General features: G+C 43.3%; 1 protein-coding gene across 12 annotated transcripts in view; it reads right to left on the bottom strand.

The window, feature by feature from the left end:
- The window catches only part of LOC106584443 (CUGBP Elav-like family member 5), a 323,962-nt gene that overhangs the window by 109,279 nt on the left and 194,419 nt on the right, over window positions 1-20,264 (bottom strand). For all 12 annotated transcript variants that reach the window (XM_014169786.2, XM_045705940.1, XM_014169792.2 and 9 more), the window contains exon 3: window positions 11,966-12,014. In XM_014169786.2, the coding sequence (XP_014025261.1) occupies window positions 11,966-12,014 (49 nt within the window). The remainder of the gene's footprint in view (window positions 1-11,965; window positions 12,015-20,264) is intronic.

The raw sequence follows: 20,264 nt of genomic DNA, 5'->3' as shown, positions 1-20,264 counted from the left end.
TCTAGTGTATCGCTCTCTCTAGTGTATCGCTCTCTCTAGTGTATCGCTCTCTCTCTAGTGTATCTCTCTCTCTCTAGTGTATCTCTCTCTCTCTAGTGTATCTCTCTCTCTCTCTAGTGTATCTCTATCTCTCTCTCTCTCTCGTGTATATCTCTCTCTCTCTCTCTCTCTCTCTCTCTCTCTCTAGTGTATATCTCTCTCTCTCTCTCTCTCTCTAGTGTATATCTCTCTCTCTCTAGTGTATATCTCTCTCTAGTGTATCCCTCTCTTTAGTGTATCCCTCTCTTTTTAGTGTATCTCTCTCTCTTTAGTGTATCTCTCTCTCTTTAGTGTATCTCTCTCTCTCTCTAGTGTATATCTCTCTCTCTCTCTCTCTCTAGTGTATATCTCTCTCTCTCTCTAGTGTATATCTCTCTCTCTCTCTAGTGTATATCTCTCTCTCTCTCTCTAGTGTATATCTCTCTCTCTCTCTCTAGTGTATATCTCTCTCTCTCTCTCTAGTGTATATCTCTCTCTCTCTAGTGTATATCTCTCTCTCTCTAGTGTATATCTCTCTCTCTCTCTAGTGTATATTTCTCTCTCGTGTATCTCTCTCGTGTATCTCTCTCTCTCGTGTATCTCTCTCTCTCTAGTGTATCTCTCTCTCTCTAGTGTATCTCTCTCTCTAGTGTATCTCTCTCTCTCTAGTGTATCTCTCTCTCTCTCTCTCTCTAGTGTATCTATCTCTCTCTCTCTCTCTCTAGTGTATCTATCTCTCTCTCTCTCTAGTGTATCTATCTCTCTCTCTCTCTAGTGTATCTATCTCTCTCTCTCTCTAGTGTATCTCTCTCTCTCTCTCTAGTGTATCTCTCTCTCTCTAGTGTATCTCTCTCTCTCTCGTGTATATCTCTCTCTCTCTCTCGTGTATCTCTCTCTCTCTCTCGTGTATCTCTCTCTCTCTCTCTCTCTCTCTCTCTCTCTCTCTCTCTTGTCTCTCTCTCTCTCTCTCTCGTGTATCTCTCTCTCTAGTGTATATCTCTCTCTCTCTCTAGTGTATATCTCTCTCTCTAGTGTATATCTCTCTCTCTCTCTAGTGTATCTCTCTCTCTCATGTATCTCTCTCTCGTGTATCTCTCTCTCTCTCTAGTGTATCTCTCTCTCTAGTGTATCTCTCTCTCTAGTGTATCGCTCTCTCTCGTGTATCGCTCTCTCTAGTGTATCGCTCTCTCTAGTGTATCTCTCTCTCTCTAGTGTATCTCTCTCTCTCTAGTGTATCTCTCTCTCTCTAGTGTATCTCTCTCTCTCTAGTGTATCTCTCTCTCTCTCTCTCTCGTGTATATCTCTCTCTCTCTCTCTCTCTCTCTCTCTAGTGTATATCTCTCTCTCTCTCTCTCTCTCTAGTGTATATCTCTCTCTCTCTAGTGTATATCTCTCTCTAGTGTATCCCTCTCTTTAGTGTATCCCTCTCTTTTTAGTGTATCTCTCTTTAGTGTATCTCTCTCTCTTTAGTGTATCTCTCTCTCTCTCTCTAGTGTATATTTCTCTCTCGTGTATCTCTCTCGTGTATCTCTCTCTCTCGTGTATCTCTCTCTCTCTAGTGTATCTCTCTCTCTCTAGTGTATCTCTCTCTCTAGTGTATCTCTCTCTCTCTAGTGTATCTCTCTCTCTCTCTCTCTCTAGTGTATCTATCTCTCTCTCTCTCTCTAGTGTATCTATCTCTCTCTCTCTCTAGTGTATCTATCTCTCTCTCTCTCTAGTGTATCTATCTCTCTCTCTCTCTAGTGTATCTCTCTCTCTCTCTCTAGTGTATCTCTCTCTCTCTCGTGTATATCTCTCTCTCTCTCTCGTGTATCTCTCTCTCTCTCTCGTGTATCTCTCTCTCTCTCTCTCTCTCTCTCTCTCTCTCTCTCTCTCGTGTATCTCTCTCTCTCTCTCTCGTGTATCTCTCTCTCTAGTGTATATCTCTCTCTCTCTCTAGTGTATATCTCTCTCTCTAGTGTATATCTCTCTCTCTCTCTAGTGTATCTCTCTCTCTCATGTATCTCTCTCTCGTGTATCTCTCTCTCTCTCTAGTGTATCTCTCTCTCTAGTGTATCTCTCTCTCTAGTGTATCGCTCTCTCTCGTGTATCGCTCTCTCTAGTGTATCGCTCTCTCTAGTGTATCTCTCTCTCTCTAGTGTATCTCTCTCTCTCTAGTGTATCTCTCTCTCTCTAGTGTATCTCTCTCTCTCTAGTGTATCTCTCTCTCTCTCTCTCTCGTGTATATCTCTCTCTCTCTCTCTCTCTCTCTCTCTCTAGTGTATATCTCTCTCTCTCTCTCTCTCTCTAGTGTATATCTCTCTCTCTCTAGTGTATATCTCTCTCTAGTGTATCCCTCTCTTTAGTGTATCCCTCTCTTTTTAGTGTATCTCTCTTTAGTGTATCTCTCTCTCTTTAGTGTATCTCTCTCTCTCTCTCTAGTGTATATCTCTCTCTCTCTCTCTCTCTAGTGTATATCTCTCTCTCTCTCTAGTGTATATCTCTCTCTCTCTCTCTAGTGTATATCTCTCTCTCTCTCTCTAGTGTATATCTCTCTCTCTCTCTAGTGTATATCTCTCTCTCTCTCTAGTGTATATCTCTCTCTCTCTAGTGTATATCTCTCTCTCTCTAGTGTATATCTCTCTCTCTCTCTAGTGTATATTTCTCTCTCGTGTATCTCTCTCGTGTATCTCTCTCTCTCGTGTATCTCTCTCTCTCGTGTATCTCTCTCTCTCGTGTATCTCTCTCTCTCTAGTGTATCTCTCTCTCTAGTGTATCTCTCTCTCTCTAGTGTATCTCTCTCTCTCTCTCTCTAGTGTATCTATCTCTCTCTCTAGTGTATCTATCTCTCTCTCTCTAGTGTATCTCTCTCTCTCTCTCTAGTGTATCTCTCTCTCTCTCTCTCGTGTATATCTCTCTCTCTCTCTCGTGTATCTCTCTCTCTCTCTCTCTCTCGTGTATCTCTCTCTCTCTCTCGTGTATCTCTCTCTCTCTCTCGTGTATCTCTCTCTCTCTCTCGTGTATCTCTATCTCTCTCTCTCGTGTATCTCTATCTCTCTCTCTCGTGTATCTCTCTCTCTCTCTCTCTCTCGTGTATCTCTCTCTCTCTCGTATCTCTCTCTCTCTCTCTCTCGTGTATCTCTCTCTCTCTCTCTCTCTCTCGTGTATCTCTCTCTCTCTCTCTCGTGTATCTCTCTCGTGTATCTCTCTCTCTCTCTCGTGTATCTCTCTTTAGTGTATCTCTCTCTCTCTAGTGCATCTCTCTCTCTCTAGTGCATCTCTCTCTTTAGTGCATCTCTCTCTAGTGTTTCTCTCAAAGGGCTTTATTGACATTGGAAACATATGTTTACATTGCCAAAGCAAGTGTTATAGATCATAAACAAAATGTGTGCATTTTTGCCAATTTTAACTGCGCAGTCGTTGTTTGGGTTGAAGGGTTTGTATTTTGTGCTGTATTTCATTCAATTTAATTGGAGAATCCAGTGGGTTCTGGTAGTCTTTAATTGCTGATTCTAAGATGTGTAATTGATCATGTATAGGTTTTTGCTATTTGTTCTTTGTTATAGAGCCAAAAAGATTGGAGAAGTGGTTTATCCATACATCTCCATTTTGGATAGATAACTCTTCGTGTTGTTGTTTGTTTAGTGTGTTCCAATTTTCCCAGAAGTGGTTCGATTCTATGGATTCTTCAATTACATTGAGCCGATTTCTGACATGGTGTTCTTCTATTTTCTGTAGTGCATTTCTGTATTGTTTTAGTGATTCACGATAGTGAAGGCATAGACTCAGGTTTTCTGGGTCTCTATGTTTTTGGTTGGATAGGTTTGTCCATTTTTTCTTAGGTTTTTGCATTCTTCATCAAACCATTTGTCATTGTTTTAGATTTCATAGGGAAGCTGCAAGGTAAAATATACTGTCAAGGCTTTCTACTGCCAAGTTTACACCTTCACTACTACAGTGAAATGTTTTGTCCAGGAAGTTGTCTAAAAGGGTTTACATTTGTTGTTGCCTAATTGTTTTTTGTTAGGTCTCTAAACTACTTTCCTTCCATCTATAGCATTTCTTAATATTGTGAAGTTCCTTTGGTTTTGATGCCTCATGATTGAGTATTACTCTGTTCAAGTAGACTGTGATTTTGCTGTGATCTGATAGGTGTGTTAGTGGGCTGACTGTGAACGCTCTGAGAGACTCTGGGTTGAGATCAATGATAAAGTAATCTACAGTACTACTGCCAAGGGATGAGCTGTAAGTGTACCTACCATAGGAGTCTCCTCAAAACCTAACATTGACTATGTACAGACCCAGCGTGCAACAGAGCGGCAGGAGTCGCTATTTCTCCGTTTTTTTTCTATTTTTCTCACCTCTCATAGTCTTTCCCTCCTCTCTCTCTCCCTCCATTCACCTCTCTCTCCTCCTCCCTACCTTTCCCTCAGTGAGAACAGTCTGGTAGAGAAAGTGTAGCATGGGGAATCAGTGGATCTCAGAGGGTTTCCTGTCTCATTATTGACCTGTTCTAACATGGCGGTCACTGCTATTTACACTGAACAAAAATATAAACGCAACATGTAAAGTGTTGGTCCCAGTTAAGAACAAATTCTTATTTACGATGACAGCCTACACCAGCCAAACCTGGACGAAGCAGGGCCAATTGTGCGCCGCCCCACGGGACTCCCAATCATGGCCGGTTGTGATACAGCCTGGAATCAAACCAGGGTGTCTGTAGTGACACCTCAAACACTGAGATGCAGTGCCTTAGACCGCTGCACCACTCAAGAGCCAGAGTGCCCCTGTGCTGGGGGCAATAAAAAGCCACTCTAAAATGTGCAGTTTTGTTACACAACACAATGCCACAGATGTCTCAAGTTTTGACGGAACGTGCAAATGGCATGCTGACTGCAGGAATGTCCACCAGAGCCGTTGTAAGAGGATTGACTGTTCTTTCCTTTACCATAAGCCACGTATAACGTCGTTTTAGATAATTTGGCAGTACGTCCAACCGGCCTCACAACCACAGACCATGTGCAACCACACCAGCCCAGGGCCTCCACATCCGGCTTCTTCACCTGCGGAATTGTCTGACAACACCCAACCGGACAGCTGATGAAACTGTGGGTTTGCACAAATTTTTGCACAAACTGTCATAAACCCTCACCAGGGTTTTGACCTGACTGCAGTTCGGCGTCTTACCTAACTTCAGTGGGCAAATGCTCACCTTCAATGGCCACTGGCATGCTGGAGAAATGTGCTCTTCGTGGATGAATCCTGGTTTCAACTGTACTGGGCAGATGTCAGAGAGTGTGCATGGCATCGTGTGGGCGAGCGGTTTTCTGATGTCAACGTTGTGAACAGAGTGCCCCATGGTGGCGGTGGGATTATGGTATGGGCAGGCATAAGCTACAGACAACGAACACAATTGCATTTTATCAATGGCAATTTGAATGCACAGAGATACCGTAATGAGATCCTGAGGCCCACTTACATGCCATTCATCTGCCGCCATCACCTCATGATTAACATGATAATGTACGGCCCCATGTTGCAAGGATCTGTACACAATTCCTACAAGCTGAAAATGTCCCAATTCTTCCATGGTCTGCATACTCACCAGACATGTCACCCATTGACCATGTTTGGGATGCTCTGGATCGACGTGTACAACAACGTGTTCCAGTTCCCACCAATATCTATTAACTTCGCAAAGCCATTGAAGAGGAGTGGGACAACATTTCACAGGCCACAATCAACAGCCTGATCAACTCTATGCAAAGGAGATGTGTCGCGCTGCATGAGTTAAATGGTGGTCACACCAGATCTTTGTATAGTTTGCTGACCGACATCACTGGGTATAATAGGTTGTACATTAACACCGGGTAAAGCTGAGAAAATTAGGGGTGTGCCAGAAAAATTCACCAGCGAGATGGAACTCTATTCTGAGTAGGAACCAAAACACGAGGGAAACAAGGGGAAGGGGTAGCGGGGAGGAGTCTTGAGGGGCACGGGAGTCTACTGGGGAGGGGGTTAGGTGGAAATCAAAGAGGTTAGAGATGATTTATCCTGTGTAAGGTCTCCAAATCCTCTGAGGAGTATTGAACAGCCCTTCAAAAAGAAATATCAGCAGCTATTATAGCCAGTCAGTGCCAGTCATCAGGCCTGCATGTGAAATAAAATCAGTTTATTTAATATCTGAGGCGCAAGGGAATGCAGGGGCTAAGCGGAGAGCAGGCCCCCACAGCTCCCTTAAATGCTGCTGCACATCCCATCATAGAGCAGAGGCTCCAATAGGATTCAATGTGTTGTAACAACGTGACGGCCGCTCTTCTGTTTTCCTAGAGTAAGGATGTGATTGAGCATTAATATTAATTTCCCAGCATCTTTGTTGGGTGCCGCTATAAGGAAATCAGTCAATTTAATTAATTAGGCCCTAATCTATGGATTTCCCATGACTGAGAATACAGATATGCATCTGTTGTTCACAGTTACTATGGGCCTCACAATGGTCCTCAGGATCTCATCACAGTATTTCTGTGCATTCAAATTGCCATCGATAAAATGCAACTGTTTGTTTTCCTTAGCTTATGCCTGCCCATACCATAACCCCACCGCCACCATGGGGCACTCTGTTCACAATGCTGACATCAGCAAACCGCTCACCCACACAACGCCATACACGTGGTCTGCGGTTGTGAGGCTGGTAGTACAAACTGCCAAATTCACTAAAACGCTTATGGTAGAGAAATGAACATTCCTGCAGTCAGCTTGCCAATTGCACGCTCCGTCAAACTTGAGAGATCTGTGGCATTGTGTTGTGTGACAAAACGGCACATTTTAGAGCAGCCTTTTATTGTCCCCAGCACAAGGTGCACCTGTGTAATGATCATGTGTAATCATCAGTTTCTTGATATGCCACACCTGTCAGGTGGATGGATTATCTTGGCAAAGGAGAAATGCTCACTAACAGAGATGTAAACAAATTTGTGCACAAAATTTGAGAGAAATAAGCTTTTTGTGCGTATGGAACATTTCTGAGATATTTTATTTCAGCTCATGAAACATGGGACCAACACTTTACATGTTGCTGTTCAGTGTACATTATTTTTACCTATACCTTTTACCTAACTACCTCAATGTTTAATTCCATGCTGAAATGTGTCTGATTTGCATACTAGTAACATGATTGATATTGACATTTAAATATTCATTGTTGTGTGACTGTTGTAATAATTACCTGATCCTCCTTGATATTTAATTCTGAGTAAAAAATGAAACATAACACTTGGTGTAAATCTTCTTAGTACGCATTCCCCATCACATGTACTTTAAATGATATTGTGAAAGTCATTTTCATTAATGCTATTGAAATTGTGAAACGATTTCAATGTCTCCAGTACCATTTACCTTTTTATGAAATTGAGCACATTGATAGATATTAAGTCAACTTGGAATAAGCCCGTAATTTAAATTGTACAGCCTAACACATCAAATCAATTTCACTAAATTGTTCTTATTTTTGTTTGCTGTCACAATTTACCATAAGGTGTTAAAAATTACAAATCTAAATTGTAACTAGTACTTTTTTGACCTGATTTTTTTTTTTTTAAACACTTTTTGTATTTTATTTATTTTTTATTGAATTTCAAAACATACAATCTACCTGCAGTGAAGCCGCTCAACATTTACAATATATTCAGTCATCTAGCAGACATGCAGAGTGACCCACAGGAGCAACCAGGGTCAAGAGCCCCGCCCAAGGGCACATCCACAGATCTCCCCCCCGCCAGGCCAACAACCATCCAAGATCCCCCCCCCCCCCCCACAGTTCCCCCCGAGAGTTCCCCCTCACCCATCCAAGACCCTCACAGTCCCTCCTGAAAAAACACCCACCCGATGCGCCATAGAAAAACAACAACAGGAAACAATAATGCAAAAACAAAAGACATCAAGACATCAAAAGACATCAAGGACATGTGTGTGCACATGTGTGCTTTTGAATGTGAGTGTGTGTATGCATGTGTACGTGCGTACAAGTGCTTGAGTGGCATCAGCCTCAGGCAAACAGGCATTGGATTTTAACAGTTCCTTTATAGTGCAATTTTAACTTCTATTTTTTGTTGTTGTTCATTTTTTACTTTTATCTTTGACCGTCATTCTACCCCCTGCCCAGAAACTTCACTCCCACTTGTCTCCAATTCCACGTCCCAACACTCAGCCCATACTTTTTACTTTTACTTGAGAAGTTTCTTAAGAGGGCTACTTTTATCTTTACTTCAGTAAATTACAATCTAAGCAACAGATTTTCAGTAATCTACCCACCTCTGCCCAAAGCAACCACTATCAGCATGGCTACTACAAAGGCTACCAAAGTTGAGGACTGTTGGACATTCTTACCATTGGTACACATAACAAGTTAATTGAAAAAAAATCTATTGTTAATAACCAGTGAGCGCTGGTGCTTGCGGTGAGGGGTCCTGCAGGTATACGGTAGAGGGGGTCAGTCCCAAACGGCCAGTCTGGCCCAGGTGCTGTGATCTGTCCTCCCCGTAATGAGATTAAGTGAGTAATTAGAAGCTGGCGGACAGGATGGAGAGCCCGGTCCCCCAGTGGCCTGGTGCATGGTCCATCCCTGGTGTCATCATCTCCCCAGAACAGGAAGTCTAATTAAGAGCTCACCCTGGGCATGACTGGAGGGAGGGAGGTGTGGTCCATAAAGGACAAAGGAGAAAGAGATAGCTTTTGCCTGTATATGTAGCAACTAGTTGAGTTTGCTAAGGCAGCTACAGTGGATTCGGAAAGTATTCAGACCCCTTGACTTTTTACACATTTTATTACATTACAGCCTTATTCTAAAATTGATTAAATTAATTGTTTTCATCATCAATCTATGTTTGCAAATGTATTTAAAAAAAAACTTAAATACCTTATTTACATAAGTATTTAGACCCTTTGATATGAGACTTGAAATTGAGCTCAGGTGCATCCTGTTTCTATTGATCATCCTTGAGGTGTTTTTACAACTTCATTGGAGTCCACCTGTGGTAAATTCAATTGATTGGACATGATTTGGAAAGGCGCACACCTGTCTATATAAGGTCCAATAGTTACCAGTGCATGTCAGAGTAAAAACCAAGCCATGAGGTTGAAGGATTTGTCTGTAGAGCTCTGAGACAGGATTGTGTCGAGGCACAAATACTAAGGAAGGGTACCAATACATTTCTGCAGCATTGCAGGTCCCCAAGAACACGGTGGCCTCTTCTTAGAGCTGGCCACCTGGCCAAACTGAGCAATCGGGGGAGAAGGGCCTTGGTCAGGGAGGTGACCAAGAACCCGATGGTCACTCTGACAGAGCTCTAGAGTTCCTCTGTGGAGATGGTTGTCCATTTGGAAGTTTCTCCCATCTCTGCAGCACTCCACCAATCAGCCCTTTATGATAGAGTGGCCAGACGGAAGCTACCCCATAATGACAAAGGAACAGGAAAGGGCCTTCCCCAAACTGTTGCCACACAGTTTGTCTAGAATGTTCTTGTGCTGACCTTGCTTCCAGGGACAGTTTGGAACTTGGTAGTGAGTGTTGCATCCGAGGACGATGATTTTTCCGCTCTACGCGCTTCAGGACTCAGCGGTCCCGTTCTGTGAGCTTGTGTGGCCTACCACTTCAGGGTTGAGCCGTTGTTGCTCCTAGACATTTCCACTTCACAATGACAGCACTTACAGTTGACCAGGGCACTTACAGTTGAACAGAAATTTGACTAACGTACTTTTTGGAAAGGTGGCATCCTATGACGGTGCCAAGTTGAAAGTCACTGAGCTCTTCAGTAAGGCCATTCTACTGCCAATGTTTGTCTATGAAGAATGCATGGCTGTGTGATCAATTTTATACACCTGTCAGCAATGGGTGTAGCTGAACTAGCCGAATAAACTAATTTGAATAGGTGTCCACATAGTGTATCTACCTCAATTACCTTGTAACCCTGCACATCGACTCGGTACTAGTACCCTGTGTATAGAGCCAAGTTATCGCTACTCACTGTGTATTCATTCCTTGTGTTATTATTTTTATATTATTTCTCTTTTTATTCTCTCTGCATTGTCGGCATGGTAAGCGTTTCACTGTTAGTTTATACCTGCTGTTTACGAAGCATGTGACAAGTAACATTTGATTTGAAAAAGACAGCTGAGTGTCATTGTTAATGCGAACACACACCACCACAATGGCAAAATCAATGGGCCTTTAAGGGGCATCAATCTTGACAGCACAAGACCCCTGCTTGTCTCAGTGCTGACTGGTCGGGGGTTTAGGGGGGGCAAGGGGCTAGAATGCTAGGGAGGCCAGGCGTCTAGGGGGCTAGAGGGGCCAGGGGCATAGGGGGATAAGTAGGCTAGGAGGGATAGAGAGACCAGGGGAGCCAGGGGGCTATGGGGAGCTAGGTGGTCCAGGGGGCCAGAGGTGCTGGGGGATAGGGGGATAAGTAGGCTAGGGGGGATAGAGAGACCAGGGGAGCCAGGGGGCTATGGGGAGCTAGAGGGGCTAGGGACAAATAGCCGGGAGATGAGCAGGTGCTGTGATCTGTTATCTCTGTTGGCCTTTTCTCGATCAATCTCTAGAAATTAGGCTGTCCTTTTGAACATTGCGTCATCTGACAGGCGGCCAAGTTGCCCGCTGACCTAATGCATCCTAACCCAAAACAGACAGCGGTTTCTAGGTAAAGCTGATGCAGAAGTGGGACATGGGAAGGATTAGCTTCCTGCTCTCGTTTTCTTTGTTATGCTTTCCCTCTCACTGTCTCTCTCTCACTCTGTCTGCCTCCCTCTCTCTCTCACTCTGTCTGCCTCCCTCTCTCTCTCTGTTTCCCTCTCTCACGCTCTCTCTCTGTCTGCCTCTCTCCCTCTCTCTGTCTGCCTCTCTCAATCTCTCTGTCTGCCTCTCTCCCTCTCTCTCTCTCTCTCTCTTTGTCTGCCTCTCTCTCTCTTTGTCTGCCTCTCTCTCTCTCTTTGTCTGCCTCTCTCTCTCTCTTTGTCTGCCTCTCTCTCTCTCTTTGTCTGCCTCTCTACCTCTCTCTCTTTGTCTGCCTCTCTACCTCTCTCTCTTTGTCTGCCTCTCTCTCTCTCTTTGTCTGCCTCTCTCTCTCTCTTTGTCTGCCTCTCTCTCTCTCTTTGTCTGCCTCTCTCCCTCTCTCTTTCTGCCTCTCTCCTTCTGTCTCTCACTAACTGAGGCATGGAAAATCTCTCCCTCTCAAGGCTCTTCAGAATAGAACTCCATAGCACTCGTTTCATCACACACTGTCACTACACACTGTCACACAATATGAACCCCCCACCCCCCCCCCACCCCCCAAAAAAATGTAGAGGATGTTCCATCCCTTCATCACATTAACATCTATGCAGATCCGTGGCGAGTAAAGGAAAGACCAGAGAGATCAAAGACGACAAAATGAAGGCCAAGTAAATGAGGATCTTGGCAAGGGCCCTGTGAATTTTATTGATTGTTTGGCAAGCTATGCATGCTCCCACCCTCCTCCGCCTCCCCCTATACTCTCTTGTCTAGAACATACACGTCCGTTTAAGCAAACAGATTGTGTGTGTGGAGTTGTGTGTGTGTGTGTGGGGGGGGGGGCTCTAATCACTTTTTAATTCACAGTAGTATGATAATGTGCTTGGCAGAGGGAGGCCAGGGTTAGATAGGCAGGCAGACAGGCAAGCAGCAGAAGCCACTAGCTGCCTTCAGTCCCCTGCAAAACCAACCACCGTCTCCTTAATTAAAATGAATACGCAGAGCATCAATCAGATAAACACAGGCAACAGAGAGAGAGACTGTGAAAGAGAGAGAGAGATTGAAAGAGAAAGCGCAAAAGAAAGGGAAAGAGAGAAAAAGAGAAAAAATGAGAGCTGGAGAAAAAGAGAGCAAAATAGAGAGAGCAGAAACAAGAAACAGAATGAGAGATAAAAAAAGGATGTCAGAAAATGAGACAAATACCTCCACGGCTCTCACTGTCAGCCGGCTTCACCTGGATGGGCCGAGTCATCTGGAGAAAAAACAATAGAGACAGAGAGGTTAGTCCTGGTGTGTGGAACTGTCGTCACCACAACAAGGTAACAAGCTTGAAGTGTCATGGCCCTCTCCCACACAAACAGCTGTTCCCTGATACTGATCAAAGTGCCATGGTGTATGGTGGGCACCAAGAGGGATGCAGTTGGGTTGACACTCAGTGCTACTCACTGGAGAGAAATAAGTCCCGCACGTCTCATATTCACACGATCAGACAATCCGAATGGCCTGAATGGTGCGCGCTGTTGGAGGGTATGTATGTGTGTGTGGAAGCACACACCTATGCATGCGTGTGTGTGTGTGTGTGTGTGTGCATGACTAAGAGGCAGGCCAAGTGAATCCAGCCACAGGAGGAGCGAGATCAATGCAGGCCTATTGATCCACAAACCCTGAGCTGAGGAGAGTGTCTGGCTGGGAAGGATTCTCTGGTTAGGAGGCTCATAGTAATCCACTAGAACCTGATAAGAATGGTATTTTTTGGATTAGATGCTTCTGTCATCACAGCCTTTATGTCACGCTTTCCCTTGACTTTCTCCCTCCTTTTTCAATATTATTTTTCAAGCTAAACAGCTTTACCAACTTATTTGTTCTCCTGCAAACTTTCTAGAACATTCCCTGAATTACTGAGTGTTTGTTAAATTACCAGTTACATGCACATACAGTAGTTCGCAAACAAATCAAATCCAATGATGATACAAATCAATAATATTTATCACAAAAACACATACACCCACACAGGTACACCCACACAGGTACACCCACACAGGTACACCCACACAGGTACACCCACACAGGTACACCCAAAGGCCCACATACATTTAAAAAGTTGTTTATGTTCAAAGAGGAGGAGACAAAAATAAATGGCCCTGAATAGTTTTCCATTTACTCCCCCCTTCTCCCCCCTCATCCTCCAGTGTTTCAGTCCAAATGGAACCCTTTGTCGATCCAAACAAATTGTTCTAATAATAACGCAGCAGGACGATTTTTTATGAAAAAGGTGCCAAGATCTGCATTGATTTGTGACAAGATTACCCAAATATGCAAAGCAATCTCCTTCCCTTCACGGCCCTCTCAGCCATCTGTAACCTGGAATTAAGCACATTTTTTATTGCTCCACAACATGGCTTCCCTCCCAATTCCAAGTCAATTCACCCGATTTTTTTTTTTTAGAGTCCAAGCTCACCATTTTTTTCCCCCAGCGATTTTTTTCACACTGATCTATTTTTTTTCTACTGTCCAATTCCTGGGCCGACAAAAGGTCAGATTTAAAGACAGGGCAGTGCTATAAAAGCATGACTTGTTCAAGGAGAAACACCATAATGGGATTTTAAAACATCTCAATAATATTAAGCTGATATATGAGGGAGAGGCCTGGGCCACATTCATTAAGTGCTAAACGTATCTACTTTCACCTTGAGGAACGAAGCAACCTTGCTCAATGGAATTATTCCATAAATTTACCCATCGTAAATAATAAATAGCTGGGGCTAAGTCTTTTGAAGGTTTTGGCCCATGCTTACTGGCTCGCTAACCCATTCACTAAATATGAACACTGCCTTTCCCTGTAGGATCCCTGTGAGCCGAGATGACCCCACCGTAATGTTGCGGTTACACTACAGAAGGGTCTGCCTCAGGGCCGCAGGCAGGCGAACTTACTGTTGAGAGTTACAATAGTAGAGGACACAAGGTGCAATTTCGAAGCGCACCCCCATCTTCATCGACATGGCTGCAGTGGAGCAGGTCGAGAGCTTCAAGTTCCTCGGTGTCCAAATCACTAAGGACTTAAAATGGTCCACACTCATGCAAATAGTCGTGAAGAAGGTGCGACAGCATCTCTTCCCCCTCAGGAGGCTGACAAAATGTGGCATGGTCCCTCAATTCCTCACTAAATTATATAGCTGCACCATTGAGAGAATCTTAATTGGCTGCATCACTGCTTGGTATGGCGACTGCACCACCCTTGATCGCATGACGCTACGGAGGGTGGTGCGGACAGCCCACTACATCACTGGGGCCAAGCTCCCTGCCATCCAGGACCTCTATTTCAGGCAGTGTGAAAGGAATGCCCATGAAATTGGTAAAGACTCCAGCCACCCAAGCCATAGACTGTTCTCTCTGCTTCCGCACGGCAAGTGGTACTGGAGCAACAAGTCTGACATCAACACGCTCCTGAACAACTTCTATCCAAAGTCATAAGACTGCTAAATAGCTAACAAAATGGCTACACGGACTATCTGCATTGACCCTTCTATTTTATTTCCACTTTTGTCTCTATACCCACTCACACACTCTATGCACACTCTACACACTCACTCACACAGACTCACACTCCAACATACACACACACTTAATTTGATCACACACACAACACGCATACGCATTCATACTGACTCTACATGCAGGCACACACACTTACATAAAATCATCAGATATGCTGCTGGTACTCTGTTTATCACATATCCCGATGCCTGGTCACCTTACCCTTATACATACAGTATCTAACCCTACCACTCCAGTATCCCTGCACATTGTAAATATGGTAATGGCACTAATCCTGGAACTGACTCTGAATATAGCTTACTTACTTTCTTGTGTTTTTCTTATTTTTTACTTCAATTTCTTGTGTTTTTATTCTACATTACCTGTACATGAATTGTTTATAGCACTACTAATATTGATTACTGCATTGTTGGGAAAGAGTAAGCAAGAAAGACATTTCACCGTACTTGTGCCCATGACAATACAAATTTCAAACATGAAACATGGCATAAGCCATGGCAAAATGTGTAGAATTGCTTTAAAACTGCAACAACAAAAAGATCTGTAAAGGAAATGTATTTGTTGACCTTTTGTTAATAAAATACTTTTTTCTGCTAACAGATTTTAATCTGAGTTAATTGTATAGCTAATAGGCTATGTTTTTGTAGATCAACTGTGGTGAATGAAGCTACAGCAACCAGTGTGATAATGGCTGGGGTCATTTCTGCTTGTTTTTTTCTGTTCTCCAAACAGCCTTTTAGAGTTTTTAAATTGTATAGAAATACATTAAATAAGTTTTAACTTTCTTAAAATGTCTTGTACTCAATGGACTAAAACATCCCACATTCAAAGTATCATGATAGATTGAATACCTTACTGTGAAAAATATCCCCAAGACAAATGTAATGTTCACTGATAACTTTGGCACCTTTACAATGGCAAACTCAAATGCCAAGTACAAACCAAGATGGAGAATCTTTGTGCTTTGAAATTTGTGGTAAGATAAAAAAATATATGTTTCTACACTACTATGTATCATGGAAGTAATGTTCACTATATACAGTGCCTTCAGAAAGTATTCAGACCCCTTGACTTTTTCCACATTTTGTTATGTTACAGCCGTATTAAAAAAGGTATTGAAAAAAAAAGTTATCATCAATCTACACATAATACCCATTAATGACAATGCAAAAACAGGTTTTTAGAAATGTTTGCAAATGTATATAAAATCAAAAACTGAAATATCACATTTACATAAGTATTCAGACCCTTTACTCAGTACTTTGTTGAAGCATCTTTGGCAGCAATTAGAGCATCGATACTTCTTGGGTATGACACTACAAGCTTGGTACACCTGTATTTGGGGAGTTTCTCCCGTTCTTCTCTGCAGATCCTCTCAAGCTCTGTCAGGTTGGATGGGGAGTGTTGCTTCACAGCTATTTTCAGGTCTCTTCTGAGATGTCAATCAGGTTCAAGTCCGAGCTCAGGCTGGGCCACTCAAGGACATTCAGCGACTTGTCCCAAAGCCACTCCTGCATTGTCTAGGCTGTGTGATTAAGGTCGTTGTCCTGTTGGAAGGTGAACCATCCCCCCCGTCTGAGGTGCTGAGCGCTCTGGAGCAGGTTTTCATCAAGGATCTCTCTGTACTTTGCTCTTGCTCTCTCATCTTTGACTCGATCCTGACTAGTGTCCCAGTCCATGCCTTTTGTCAAACTCCAAGCGGGCTGAAATATGCCTTTTACTTAGGAGTAGCTTCCATCTGGCCACTCTACCATAAAGGCCTGATTGGTGGAGTGCTGCAGAGATGGTTGTCCTTCTGGAAGGTTCTCCCATCTCCACAGAGGAATTCTAGAGCTCTGTCAGAGTGTCCATCGGGTTCTTGGTCACCTCCCTGACCAAGGCCCTACTCCCCCGATTGCTCAGTTTACCGGCCGGGCGGTCAGCTCTAGGAAGACTCTTGGTGGTTCCAAACTTTTTCAATTCAAGAATGATGGAGGCCTCTGTGTTCTTTGGGACCTTCAATGCTGCAGAACATTTTTGGTACCCTTCCCCAGATCTGTGTCTTGACACAATCCTGTCTCTGAGCTCTATGGACAATTCCTTCGACCTCATGGCTTGGTTTTTGCTCTGACATGCACTGTCAACTGTGAGACGTTATATAGACAGGTGTGTGCCTTTCCAAATCATGTCCAATCAATTGAATTTACAACAGGTGGACTCCAATGAAGTTGTAGAAACATCTCAAGGATGATCAATGGAAACAGGAAATGTTTTCTAAAAACCTGTTTTCACTTTGTCACATGGGGTATAATGTGTAGATTGCTGAGAAAAAAAGTATATTTAATCAATTTTAGAATAGGGCTGTAACGTAACAAAATGTGGAAAAAGTAAAGTGGTCTGAATACTTTCCAAAGGCACTGTACTCTAGCTTGCAGACACAGCGGTCTTCACAGGGTTTCTTAGAGTGGGATGTATTATCTCTCTCTAAGCCCAGCTACGGTTCAGACAGTAGCATGTTGGCTTAATTGCCCATTTATTTGTCCGTCAGGATGCTCTCGATGGTGCAGCTGTAGACCTTTTGAGGATCTGAGGAACCATGCCAAATCTTTTCAGTCTCCTGAGGGGGAATAGGTTTTGTCGTGCCCGCTTTACGACTGTCTTGGTGTCCTTGGACCATGTACGTTTGTTGGTGATGTGGACACGAAGGAACTTGAAGCTCTCAACCTGCTCCACTACAGCCCCGTCGATGAAAATGGGTGTGTTCCTGTAGTCCACAATCATCTCCTTATAGAGAAGAGGACTCGACATGTACTGCATTGAAACAAATGACTGATGACTGGTTGAAAGACATTGATAATAAGAAGATTGTGGGGGCTGTTATATTTCAGTGCAGCTTTTGATATCATTGACCATTATTGTTGAGAAACGTATGTCTTATGGCTTTTCAACCTCTGCCATATTATGAATTCAGAGGGGGTTTTCTTTAACTTCTTAAGAACAGACGTTCCGCTAGCGTGGCGCAAAATACAAATACCCCAAAAATGCTATAACTTCAATTTCTCAAACATATGACTATTTTACACCATTTTAAAGACAAGACTCTCGTTAATCTAACCACATTGTCCGATTTCAAAAAGGCTTTACAGCGAAAGCAAAACATTAGATTATGTCAGGAGAGTACCCTGCCAAAAATAATCACACAGCCATTTTCAAAGCAAGCATACATGTCACAAAAACCCAAACCACAGCTAAATGCAGCACTAACCTTTGATGATCTTCATCAGATGATACTCCTAGGACATTATGTTATACAATACATGCATGTTTTGTTCAATCAAGTTCATATTTATATCAAAAACCAGCTTTTTACATTAGCATGTGATGTTCAGAACTAGCATACCCACCGCAAACTTCCGGTGAATTTACTAAATTACTCATGATAAACGTTCACAAAAAACATAATTATTTTAAGAATTATAGATACAGAACTCCTTTATGCAATGGCGGTGTCAGATTTTAAAATAGCTTTTCCGCGAAAGCACATTTTGCAATATTCTGAGTACATAGCCCGGCCATCACGGCTAGCTAATTTGACACCCACCAAGTTTGGGGCTCACCAAACTCAGAATTACTATTAGTAAAATTGGATTACCTTTGCTGTTCTTCGTCAGAATGCACTCCCAGGACTTCTACTTCAACAACAAATGTTGTTTTGGTTCCAAATAATCCATAGTTATATCCAAATAGCTCCGTTTTGTTCGTGCGTTCAGGTCAGTATCCGAAGGGTGATGCGCGAGCGCATTTCGTGACAAAAAATGTTGAAATATTCCATTACTGTACTTAGAAGCATGTCAAACGCTGTTTAAAATCAATTTTTATGCTATTTTTCTCGTAAAATAGCGATAATATTCCAACCGGGCGACGTTGTATTCATTCAAAGGCTGAAAGAAAAAAATGGAGAATTCTCGTGAACACACCTCTCAGTCTCACTGTTCCCAGGCTGACCACTAACAAATTCTCCTACTGTTCTTCGCCCAGAGACAGCAGACACCCCATTACACTTTCTGGCGCCTTCTGAGAGCCAATGGAAGCCTTAGAAAATGTCACGTTACAGCACAGATGCTGTATTTTCGATAGAGATGCTACAGAAGGACAACAAATTCAGACAGGGCACTTCCTGTATGGAATCTTCTCAGGTTTTGGCCTGCCATATGAGTTCTGTTATACTCACAGACACCATTCAAACAGTTTTAAAAGCTTTAGAGTGTTTTCTATCCAAATCTACTAATTAAACAGAATGTAATGAATAAACTATGGCTGTTGTCAGAGAAAGCGTTCATTTAGACCAGGTCCTGCAGGACGTAGGTGTTTTTGCCCCTTTGTGAGTGTGCTTGAAGCCCTCTATACACACTCGACAGCAAAGCAACCAAGCAGATGGAATGGGTTAACTATGGATCCTCAGCAAATAACAACCTATGTTGTTAATTGGGATGCTTTTCATTCCTCCATTCACTGAGCTGAGGACGAGAATGGGTGGATGGGGAGAGAGGCAGGGAGGAAGGCAGGGGAAACAAAAGAGCGGGAGAGAGGGAGAGCTGCCTGCAACTCCATGATAAGATTGCTTTGCAGTTGAGTGGCATTTCTCCAGCCCTGACTCCACCCTATTGCTTCTCCCATTCGGATGCATTCTGATAAACCCCAATGCAGAGCTGCATAATATAGTACACACACTGTATACTAACGCTACTGCTATTCCTGTGGTGGCCAATCTATTGTTTGCCTTTGGTCGCGTATCAATTATAAATGGCATTGACAATGACAAGGTGTTGAAATGCTAAACTGATATTGACTGTGAAATCTATCATTCAAGTAAATGAATGCCGCTCCAATATCACCGTTGTTTGTTTGAAGCTTTAAGGTTCATTACCTTGTGAGAATATGACCTTTTTTGAGTCGGGTTATGCACCTGGAGTCCTTGACACCTTTTTGTACTGTATATATCCAGAGATTGAGAGTCCAGGGGCCTCGGCAGGATAGGGAGCCCAGGCTCAGTGGGTTCTGTGTGGGTTTACCAGACCTCTTCCTGCCCCTGACGGCCTGCCTCACTGCTGGAGGTTCCCATCCACCACTACAACACCACCCCTCACACACCCTCTCCAATCCCCACGCTATATTATCATTATAATGTTGTTATTTAACCAGGCGTGTCGTTAGTAAGATCTAAAGTCCACTGATGACGCTTGGTTAATTGTGACTGGTGTCTTGAGGGAATTTAGCTAGCAGGATGGAGTGGACAAAGTGGTCTCTCTCTCTGGCTGGATGGGAGCTAGGCAAGTCATGCTACATTACTGGAGTCGATTTACAGACTTGGTACATCCAAAACACATATGTCTACAGTAAATACCGTAGGTCTATTTTTATGCAAAATTTCTGACTCTACTCACATTTGCTATTTAAGAGACTATTCTGAGATTATTAATTAAATAGTACCATGCCATCAAAGTACAGTTTCCTGTGTTATATTCCTATCAGGATAATAAACAGCCTCTGACTGCAGTGATAATTAATATTCCCAGTTATTGATGTGAACGTGTGCTGAGTGGTGATACAGAACCCCAGCCCTGAACATACATCTACAGTACAGAGGGGGAGAGAAATAAATAGAGATAAATGGGGGGAAGAGAGAGAGAGAGAGAGAGATGGGGGAGAGAGAGAGAGAGAAATGGGGGGAAGAGAGAGAGAGAGCGAGAGAGAGAGAGAGAGAGATGGGGGAAGAGAGAGAGAGAGAGATGGGGAAGAGAGGGAGAGAGCGAGAGAGAGAGAGATGGGGGAAGAGAGAGAGAGAGAGAGGTGGGGGGAAGAGAGAGAGATGGGGAAGAGAGAGAGAGAGATGGGGGAAGAGAGAGAGAGAGAGAGAGAGAGAGAGAGAGAGAGATGGGGAAGAGAGAGAATGAGAGAGATGGGGGAA

The sequence above is a fragment of the Salmo salar genome, chromosome ssa23 (genome assembly GCF_905237065.1).
Source record: "Salmo salar chromosome ssa23, Ssal_v3.1, whole genome shotgun sequence".
In the NCBI taxonomy this organism is placed as follows: Eukaryota; Metazoa; Chordata; class Actinopteri; order Salmoniformes; family Salmonidae; genus Salmo; species Salmo salar.
The sequence above is the reverse complement of the archived record's forward strand: the minus strand, read 5'-3'. Positions and strand labels throughout refer to the sequence as shown.